Source organism: Cyprinodon variegatus, unplaced genomic scaffold (assembly GCF_000732505.1).
Source record: "Cyprinodon variegatus isolate N-32 unplaced genomic scaffold, C_variegatus-1.0 Scaffold974, whole genome shotgun sequence".
Lineage (NCBI taxonomy): Eukaryota > Metazoa > Chordata > Actinopteri > Cyprinodontiformes > Cyprinodontidae > Cyprinodon > Cyprinodon variegatus.
Genome location: NW_015151427.1, coordinates 242,264 through 253,235, shown reverse-complemented (window position 1 = coordinate 253,235; position 10,972 = coordinate 242,264). Strand labels below are relative to the sequence as shown.

General features: G+C 35.5%; 1 protein-coding gene across 15 annotated transcripts in view; it reads right to left on the bottom strand.

Annotated features, from left to right (window-relative positions):
* Nucleotides 1-10,972, bottom strand: part of obscn (obscurin, cytoskeletal calmodulin and titin-interacting RhoGEF) — a 73,461-nt gene that overhangs the window by 28,866 nt on the left and 33,623 nt on the right. For 5 of the 15 annotated variants that reach the window (XM_015398934.1, XM_015398937.1, XM_015398939.1 and 2 more), the window contains 7 exons: nucleotides 9,936-10,202; nucleotides 9,092-9,166; nucleotides 5,916-6,182; nucleotides 4,627-4,893; nucleotides 3,940-4,209; nucleotides 2,189-2,455; nucleotides 511-789 (listed from right to left, as the gene is read on the bottom strand). In XM_015398934.1, the coding sequence (XP_015254420.1) occupies nucleotides 511-789; nucleotides 2,189-2,455; nucleotides 3,940-4,209; nucleotides 4,627-4,893; nucleotides 5,916-6,182; nucleotides 9,092-9,166; nucleotides 9,936-10,202 (1,692 nt within the window). The remainder of the gene's footprint in view (nucleotides 1-510; nucleotides 790-2,188; nucleotides 2,456-3,939; nucleotides 4,210-4,626; nucleotides 4,894-5,915; nucleotides 6,183-9,091; nucleotides 9,167-9,935; nucleotides 10,203-10,972) is intronic. The other 10 variants (XM_015398941.1, XM_015398949.1, XM_015398935.1 and 7 more) reach the window with 9 other exon arrangements.

Sequence of the window (10,972 nt, the reverse complement as noted above, 5' to 3'; positions counted from 1 at the left end):
GCTTTATTTAAAAAAAAACAACTTCCATTACCATTTGAGGGGAACATCACGGTTGCTGTTTGGCTGTTTTGAGTCCACCCTCACCCAACCCTATAGCCAAACATTTGAGGTTTTGATACAGTTGCTGGCAGTCCTTATCAATATATCCCTATAGTCACTTAGTCACTGTATCCAGGGCTAATATTAAGTCAGTCTGAAAAAATGCTTCTTTCTGGATTTAAAATGTCCCTTAAAAGGCCTGAATATTATCGTTTTTATGTAATGTGTATATTGTACCAAAAATAATATGTTTATCTTTGTAAAACCAACTCTGTATCATATGAGTTTTACTTTTTGAAGTGGCGTTTAAGTTTACATTGAGTTAATGTCCTAAGTATTTTTTTCTGCAAATACTTTACGTGAGTTATTATAGTAATAATAATGAAGATGATTTATATCAAAATCAATTTGCTGTTGATTAAGTTGGATCTGGGAAATGAAACACTGAAGGTGCAGTGTCATCTATTTTACCTTTGGGTTTCTCCTCCACCAGAAGGCAAGCCACACTCTTCTCCTCACCAATGACAAAGGCAACATCCCCTGATTCATCTGTGGTTACCATCTTCAAAGTCAGTCGCTGAGTTCTACCCTGAACACTCATTTGATTGAGATCGTTATTTTGAAGGAGGTTGTCTCCAAGCCACCATTCCCCGTTAGTCACACCTGAGTGTGACAGCTCGACTTCAAAGATGGCGTCCTGGCCAGTGGTCACCGTGACATCGAGGAGCTCACGGACAATGCGGACATTCTCTGAGTGAATGTGAAGTAAAAAGTAAGATGATGAAAGTTTTTTTTTCATTCTCAACAACCAAATTTAATTAAATCATCTTTCCCAAGTCAAGACTAAGGAGAATGAATGAATGAATGAATGAATGAATGAATGAATGAATGAATGAATGAATGAATGACTACGTCTGTCCGTCTGTCCGTCTGTCCGTCTGTCTGTCTGTCAAAGGTACAGGCATTCATCATCATAGCCACGTGTTTGGTTGTAAATACAACTCAGATAGACATAAGTCTTTGTAGTAAGTCATCATGTCCTCCGTCACCTCAGCAGCGCCGCCTTCTGGCATCACTAAGTCAATGCCTTGAAGCAAGCATAAACTAACTTAAAGGGGAACATAGTTTTTTTTTTTTTTTACATTGGCCCCTTGATTTTACGTTATTCATGTTTACATGTTATAAATGCTGGCGTACCATAAAGAATATATTATGAACAGTTTAGTTTGTGCTTTCAACTCTTTGCCTATAGGAAGATGTTACTTGGATATAACCTTACGGAATATCTTCAGAACAGCTCCAAATGACACACAACTCATATGGGTGAGTAGAACATGATGTAATAACTTAAAATCAAGGGCCAAATGTAAAAAAAAATGGTCTTCCCCTTTAAGCTTAGAATAACTAGGCTTGACCCGCTGGGCTTTCCTTACAAAGCTTTCTTCAACTTCTGATCACTAGGGGCGTGAAAAATCTAACAACTCAAAATATCTTTGTGCCCTAACTACCAGAGTTAGTCTGCTCACTTTCCATGCTTTGATATGCACCACATGTTTAATGTGTAATGGCTTCTATGTACATACTAATATGAAACTGTGTAAAATACCAGAGCATAGCATTAAAAAATCTGATTGTGTCATAGACTGTTGAAACTCATAGACTGTGTATATAGCTGTGATGTGGCAAGTATTAATGTCTTACCACAGTATAATAATACATTTATTTTAAACCCAATGGAAATTGTCCTATCGGCTCCAAAGTTGACAAGTTTTATATCACTCAGGTTATTACTAAATTACTATATAAAAGTAGATCAGCATAAATTAAAAACACCCCTAAAGCATGTAAGCCTATTGGTGAGCCTAGGCCATGCTTAGAAAATGTTTAGATTTACTTTTCTTTATCATAAATACCGGTAAAGCAGAAACTGTGTGGCCTTTACACAGGAAACAAAGGTTTGCATTAAGACCTAATAACTGTGAAAGTGATTTAATTTTGTTAACGTTTAGACAGAAATTAATCTAAAAACTTAAACCTTATGATGTTAAAACCTTCATCAGCATCCCTAAACCAGCTGTAACTCCCAGGGTTAGATGTTTGTTTTTTTTCTGATAAAAAGAACATGGTAGGTCGATAAAGAAGCAGTTACCTTTTACAGTTAGTGTGGCGCTGCTTTTCGTTTCTCCTGTATCACAGGTATATTCACCACTATCTTCCTTGACCAGCTTGTGTATCACCAGGCTGTGAATGGTAGCTCTCTGCTGAATGGTGTACTTCTCCCCCTGAGAGAGGACAGTTGAGCCTTTCCGCCATGTCACCTTACAGTCAGGACTGGATGTCTCACATGACAGAGTGGTCTCTTCTCCCTCTTTGGTCTCTCGGTTTTCCAGTTTCTTTTTAAAGAATATTGGTGCCGCTGCCAGAAGGAAAAGCCAAAGAAGAAGAGTATAATAAGGATTGGGGGTTATAGGTTAGAAGGCAAACATGGCTTCCATCACACATTGTAAACACATAAGACATTACAGCACAAAAAAACATACAACATGCATAACCTACAGCTTGAAAGACTTTACATCATAAAAAACATAAAAAAGATTAAGTGATTTCCTTATCAGAAAATATACCTAGTTTATTATGAAGGTGTGATAATGAACACAATTATCATACAGTTTTTTTTAATTAAAGCATTCCAAAATTATGTTATGATGTCAAAACATTTTTTTGAAAGCTATATTTCACAGGAAACAGAAAAAATATTAGAAAATTGACATATAGTCAACTTAATTTCTACAGGTGTTCCTCAATAATTCGCTGAGGGACACTAGAGATACACTGACAAATCAGCTGGGGCAACGTTTCATGTATGGGACCTGACTGGTGATTGGCTAATCGGAAACTAAATCAGATCAGATCAGAGAATGCATCAAACATGCTGACAACAGCAATCTTCAGTTTGGAAATCACTGTAAGAATAAATTATAAAACAGTTAATCAGAAGTATCCTTCATGCAACAATATTGATTTTGAAAAGTTGCTAGAGCTCTAAAGACATGACACTATCTGTTATTATTGCTAACCTTGATAATAACGCTAAATGCTAATAGGAGATACTAAAAAAGTTTAAATATTCAACCCTTTATTCATCTTATCTCCATTTAGCTGTGTAACACTGATTAGTGTTACATGTTTTTCAAGATTTGCAAAAAATAAAGAAATCTATTCTTTTTTAGTTGTGTTTCATTTTTTCCATTTGCGCAGATTCCTCTCTTCTACATCCTAAAACTTTAGTGTATTTATAGATTTTCAGTGATTAGGTAAGATAGAGGGGGCTTGGGTCATTTTTGAGAGTTCATTGGTTTATTTCACAAAAATTAAATATTGTCTGTTTCATATTTCAACTGTCCAAACTTAATTTCGCCACAAAAGTTTCAGTTGGTACATCTCTGCTAATAAACTCAGTGTGAAACATCCTGATGGCAGAAGGTACAACAAAAACGTAAATGGCTTTTTTACACCAAAAAAAAAGGATTTTAATAAGAAAAGTAAAAAAACTGACTATAATCGAGAAAAAGAAAAATGTACTGATTAAATGCAGGTAAAATAAAATTTAATGATATACCTTGCAAAAAATATGGTTTGTTTTGTTGCAGTTTTAAAGGAGAGTGGTTCAAACTTGTTATATGCTTTGTAAATACCAGAAGGATCTATGTTAAAGTATGGCAATTTCACTAATGTGAAAAAGAATAGGTTATTAAAGAAAAAAGATGACAATAAGCTTTGAGAAGTTTAATATTAATATATCTACAATATCCCCAAAAGAGTAAAGCTGAAGGAAAAGGGAGAAAAGTCCATATGAGAACGTTGCTTTAAATGGTTTAAAACTACCTCCACCTCTCTTACCTCTGACTGTGAGAGAAGCAGTGGAGGTGTGGTTTCCCACAGTGAAAGTGACTGTTCCAGAGTCGACCGCTGTGACGCCTCTGAGTGTGAGGCTGTGCACTCGGCCCTCAGACTTTATGAGATTCATTTCGTTATTTTGCAGCGGGACTCCGTTGAGTTTCCACTGGATCTGTGGAGTTTCCGCGTGAGAAAGCTGACACTGGAAGTGGACATCTTCCCCCTCATTAACAACGCAGCTGTCCAAGAACTTCACGATGAGAATGTCAATGGCTGCAGAGACATGGCAGCAGCACAGATATTGAAAAGCTGAAGCTCTGCAGATTGTAATGAAAATAGTCTAAAGGTTTCTGCTGGGATGTTAGTGTGACCACCAAGTGTAAAAAGCAAGAAGGTTTGTGTGGTTAATGCTTAGGAAGGATAGGAAACAAGAAAAAGTGATGAGATATGCTAAGTGCTCAAGCTCAATATCATATTGCGTACATAGCTGTAGGAGTAAGGAAATGTGAAAAAAAAATATATAAATTTTTAAAAGACAAAGGTTGAAAGAGGGGATTTCAGTTGGATGTTTTAAGATCATTTCTAATCTCTTCATGCTCAAGTGTTTTTCACTGAGAAAATGGCAAACAAGAAAAGGTGAGATGGGATGTAAGAGATGATGTCCATATGATGCAGGAAAAGAAATCCTACCATTCACACAAAGGATCGCTGAAGTCTTCTGGAAGCCTGTATCACAGGAGTACTCTCCTGCATCGCTTCCCTGAAGTTTATAGATAACAAGTTCTACCATAGTCCCATCCTGCTTTAGCTGATATTTGTGACTTGCTGTCAGCATCGTGTCACCACACCTCCATATCACACTAGCTCCTGGTTTGGTGATCTCACAACAAAAGCTAACAGACTCTCCTTCCTGCCTTTCAAGGTTTTGAAGCTTAGTTTTGAAAAGGACAGGTTTGGCTGTGGGAAATGGAAAACATTAATCTAAGTTTAGGAGAATTCTTTAACTCTCTTTGAACATATTTTTCATTTGTTTATATATGAGACAAATGAACAAAGTAGTTTTTCATTGTGATCTGGAAAGAAACAAATGGGTATTTTCCTCAGGTCAAAAATAACTATCATTGCTCTGGGAAAATTTGCCATAGATGATGAAAAACTAACACTAAAGATCACATTTAAGATAACAATCACATATTTAAACATGGTAGTGGCAATATTATGCTCTGGGGAGTCAATATCACTGAGCAGGGTATATTTTGCAAAGACAAATGAACAAAATTTCAGTCTCTGAATGTGCAAAAGCTGGTGGAGACATAACTTAAAAATATTTTCAGACATTGCTTTAGCAAAAGGGATGCTGTATGCCACACATGTCAGGTGCTCATTTGTAAAGAATTTAAAATAAGAATGAATCGCTTTAGAAACAGTACTCCTTCGTTTTTTGTCTCCCACAGTGGTATGCAGCCTGGTGCTCCTAGTGACTTAAATTGTAGAAAACTGGATAGTATATATTTTTCTTCATTCTAAATATAATAAAAAATGAAAGTGTAATAAATGGGTGTTTTTTCTATTAGTTTAACTGCAATAGCTGCATAGTTTTCACTTTTTTTGGCATTAGGCAACACACTTTACATGTTTTGTCTTTAAGATCTGTCAAATTTGAAAAATTGTGATTCTGTATCATAAAACTGGTAATTTCAATAGAATACAAGGACCATGTGGATTTTACAGCTAAAGGAAAAAAACAATAACAGCAATAATGGTTGTTTTGACTGTTAGGACTGCTGCTCCATCACATGAAATGATGCTAATACTTTTTCAATGCACTTAAAAACTTGAAAAAGTAAGCAGTACCAGAGAAAATGTGACACAAAAAGTCCCAATTTTGATTTAAATCTTTTTTGATTCTATCATGAAAAGACAACAGCAGATTCCACTAAAATATTTTAGCCACAAAGAGAAGGTTATAGTAAGCGTACCCTTCACATCTAGCTTTGCAGTGCTTTGACTTTCACCAGTGTCACAAGTGTAACTTCCAGAGTCCTCTGGTTCAACATTATGGATTATTAGCATAGCCATGTTCTCCGTTTGTTTAATTTCATATTTGCCACAAGGACAAAGGCCAAGTTCTCCTTTTTTCCACTCCAAAGAAACTCCCAATTTGGAAAGCTCACAGTAAAAGGTGACACTCTGACCCTCTTCCACAATTTGGCTTTCCAGATGCCTTGTGAAAATAACTGGGGAGGCTGAAGAACAACAAGACATTAATTATTTAGAAAGTAAAGAACAAATGATGAGGTATAGTGATGGAAAGATGAATAAATATGAATGTGAAATGAAAGACTTGAAGGGCATGCAAAAATAGATTCCTGTGTCTCGAAAAAGTCAAATTAAAGATTTGTAGTTTGTAACTTAATCCAGTTTGCCTGATCTGGTACTTTTTTCCACAACTCAGTATTTTAGTTCCTTTCTTCCAGATTTGGAAAGTCCACACTGCAGAATGACACTCGCTTCCTGCTCTGATGCTTTGCTTTCCAGGCACACGATAGGAATAACTGTGTGTCAATAATTAAAAGAAAGGACTGAGTTTCACTTTCTAATAAAATTTTGCATATCTTATATAATTACCAAGACAAAGAGGTCTGTAATGCTAGCTGCTCCATCAAGATCTCAATTTGCCTTCTTGAAAACAAGAAAATAAAGAAATTAGCACATAGATATATGCAAATTCAACACAATGATGAGAAAGAAACAATGGACATACTCTTTGGGAAATATCCTAGAGTCATGATTATAGGCCTTAAATCAGGAAGACAATGCCCATTCAGACCACTAAATGTCAGCAATGCACATTTTATGATGCAAATGTTCCCACTTAAATAACGGTAAAATTAGCTACAGAGAGAAAAATCATACCTGAGGGGAACTTTTAGTATAATCTGAGCATGAATCTAGTTGTTCTTTGAAGGTGTTCTAGATTTGTGAGATGAAATTTGTGAAAAAGTTTCATGAATAAAACCATGCGATACAAGAGGAAGGTTTGGATACAGCTGTGGGGAGGTATAAAACATGGATCTTTGGATCTCTAACAGAGCACTGTTACATTTATTATCTAACCATAAACGAGAGTATGGCACTAATTCCACAAATAAAAAGAGTAAAAAATGTATGCAGAAAGGTGTTTCCTAAAGTGCAATCAGTGACTCTGGGTTTTATTGGGGGTCATCAAAGTGAGGAGGATGAATCCAAATATGCCACAGCTTAAAAGTTTTCACTTGTTGAAAACTATTAATCCTGAATCATCTTTTCCATTTTACCCTAGTTTGTGTTTTTCCCTTAACATAACATGATTTACTTAATTGATGCAGCTGTGGAAAAGATTAACAGCTTTTTATATTTTTTCAGCTTGTGATGAATTTATTGAAAATTTTAAAGAGAAATTAAAGACAATGCCTTTAACGCAAAAGGAATTTTAAATATATTTAACTTAAAAGGCCAAAAAATAAGGTATTTTTCAACAATAATTGTAACTTTAGATGCATTACTAAATAAATACACAATTTGAAAAAGAATATCAACTATAGTCAGCATAATACTAAGAGAACTCTAAGTGGAGTTAGTTGCTACATTATTTTTTTGGTATATACACATTTTTTTTTATTTTTGTTGAAGCTTCCTTGAAGCTACAAGAATCAAACTAAAGCCAAAGCCAAACCTGTATTATATATACGGTATATATGGATAAAACAAAAAGGGGGGCTGCAGCATAAAAATTTGAACAGCCTTTATGTGAAAAAACACAGACATAAATGCGGCGGCAAAGTATGGTGTCCAGACATTAGTGAGGAGGCAGGAGCTATCTTGTGTTTGTATTTAGGTCCCCTCAATCTGACCTGTTTGTTTACCAGGGGTTCAAGAAACAGTCTTTAAGCCACAACTATTCATCCTCTCATTGCTCCAAATACAATTTCAGGATAAAGCAAGGCAACGTCATGCAGTCAAGAAAAATAGAAAGTTCAGCACCAACAGTTTAAAACTCTACCTTACTGATATTTCTAATTAACCTAATCTCCTCTTAAAACTACTTTCAATTCACACCATTCTGTTAGGATTAACCCGCATTATTCATGAAGAGTTTTGTTTTATCCTAAAACTACCTAAGTTTTTCAATATGTCAGATATGTATATTTCTCCATAAGTTATATATTTTTCTACCTAAAGTTTAATACAAGGTACTAGGGCTGCAAATAATGAGTATTTTGCTATTTGATTGATCAGTCGATATTTTTTTTCCCGATTAATCCATTAATAATCAGATAGCAAAAAATTCCTTAAAGAGTATTTTTTTACAGAATGAAACCTATTTCTGTACAAAGGTACATATAATTCACAAAAAAATAGTAGCTACATGAAGCATTCAAGGCTTCATGTCATGGGTGCGAATGCTTCATATCAATGATCAGCCTCCCATGCAAAAAGGAAAAGAACCTAGAGAGCTTGGAAACCTTCCAAAAAAGAAGTTCATGCCAGGTATTTGAAAGCGAACTATTCAAAAAGCACAATTAGCCTGGGAACAAGGCACCCTGTCAAACAGCCAGGTAGATGTTTAAATACTTGGAGCATTTCTAAAAAGACTCAACAAAAATGAGATGGGAAAAATCTTCAGAAATGCACCTTCTACAGTTTTATTTGTCTCCTGTTTCTTCTGCTTAATGCTTTTAACTTCATCCATCTTAACTAGAATACATGTACATGAGCCAAACTATAAAAGTCCCTTAAAAAAGCTGTTTTCAGACAGACACTTATGAGAAAAGAAAAGTCACAGTGTGACACAGCAGAAACGGCCATAATGTGAGAATGAAAGAAACCTTAAGATGATATCTGCGCTGCTGGTTTAAACAAAATAACCTGAATTCAGCTTTTATCATCTGCCTGCATGTGAAGCATGTAATGTCACAGCACGAGGACTTCAAATTGAAGATAAAATATATCAACACTAAGGACATATATTCATCTTACTCCATACCTGCATCTATCATAAAAGCACAGACAAGACTATGGCATAGTGGAAGACTCAACATAGCAACAGAGACAGAATTGCCCAACTGGGCGGAGCATAAAGAACCATATTGCTCTATCTACCTCTCCTTCCTACCTTTGGTTTTGTCTGTGGTCTCCTGCTTCTTGAGTTCTGTGTTAGTAGCTAAAGGAGGTGAAGACAGCTTTACAGCTGAGAGAGAATAAAGGCAAGCTCAGTGTGCCATATCACATCAGTTATATGACTACCTGAACTAAAAAAAAAAATCTGGTTAAAACAAAAGGCGCTTTGTTTGCTACTCAATGCAGAGCAATGTGACTGAGCAATCAGGGGTATCTTGTTGATTGAGCAAAGCTTAGAAAGGAGCGACAAAAAATAAGCTTTGCAACAACACCAAACAGCAAATAGCAAGAAAACAAGCAAGAAAGATGCATTCATAGTTTCTGAAATATATGAATAAAAAAAGGAATGCCACAAAAAAGATGCACGTTTCAGGCAAGTAAGACCTTGCATAAAGTCACAACGTGGAAGACACCAGACATGAATTAAAACAAAGATATTTACATGCATAAATCGAGCGGAACACTATGGTGAAAGCCGTACTGCTCCACTTGTGAAAGTAAAATCTGTTGGGCTTTTTTTGGCATTAAGACAATTGCTCTTATTGCCACATTGCCAGACAGACACAGAGAAAAAAAAATACATAAAACACCATAATAAAGCTCTGCACACAAAGACCCTTGAACAAGCTGTCAAATACTGATGAAATAACCCAAAATAAACATGAACATAAGAGCAGATTGCAAAAAGAAGCAAGACTACTGAATAAAAAGCCAGCAATTGTGCAAATCAAAAAATATTTTTACGGAAAATAATAAATACATTTTCTGTGTGATCAATACAGGTACTGAGAGAAACAAAAGCAATACATTGTATGGTTTTAAATATATAAATTTCCTACCCTTAATCTTCAGGCTGGCTGTGGTCTTCTGGTCTCCACACACACAGCTGTACTCTCCACTGTCTTCTGGCTCTACTTTGGTGATAATGAGTTCATTCACAGAGGCCTTCTGCTTCATCTGGTACTTCTCTCCAGACTTCAGGACCTGTGTTCCCTTCTTCCACTCCACAGGGACTCCAGGTTTGGAGAGCTCACAATGCAGAGAAACACTGGCTCCTTCTTCAGCCTCCTGGCTCTCCAACTTCTGCTTGAACGTCACTGGTTGTGCTGGATGGTTAATAAATGGTACTTAGTCAAATGTTTCCAAAAGCAAATAGTACAAATGCAAGCATAAAACACATCTAAACTGAATTACAAAACATAACATTAAGTATTTAAACACTGATGAAAGACAGAATCACTATAAAGACGCTTTAATTAATATATCAGCAATAAAAAAAAAACCCAAAAAAAACAATATAAACACCATATGGAGGACATTTTAAATAAACTCAGTACACAACAGCACAAAGAAAATGTATCATAACAAACACATCATGCAAAATTCACTTTATAAACATTTTGTAGCAGCCATGGGTGCTGAAGTCCATTTTATGAAATTCACAAAAGAAAAAAAAAATTAATTTCACCTCCACCATTGCTTAACTACACCTCTTAGCCAATGTCTGCATGAAACGCTCTGTTTGAAAATTATTGACCATTTGATGTCCAGTGTTGTATAGCAATGAAGTAACAATACTTAACTACTGTACATAAGTATATTTTAGAGTACTTTATACCTTCCTCAAGTATAACATTTTTGATAAATTTCACTTTTACTTCACTTTATTTCGGAACTTAATTGCATACTTTTACTCCAATACATTTTTAATGTTTGGTTTAGTTACTTTTTACAAAAAAAAAAGCAAGAGAGAGAGAAATGCATGTGTTTTGACACCACCTACTGACTGACTGCAACAAAGTCAGGACTTGCCTTGTCTTGTTCATCACCACCAATAGGATACACCTGTTTTGCTTCTCCCATTAAATACAAAGCC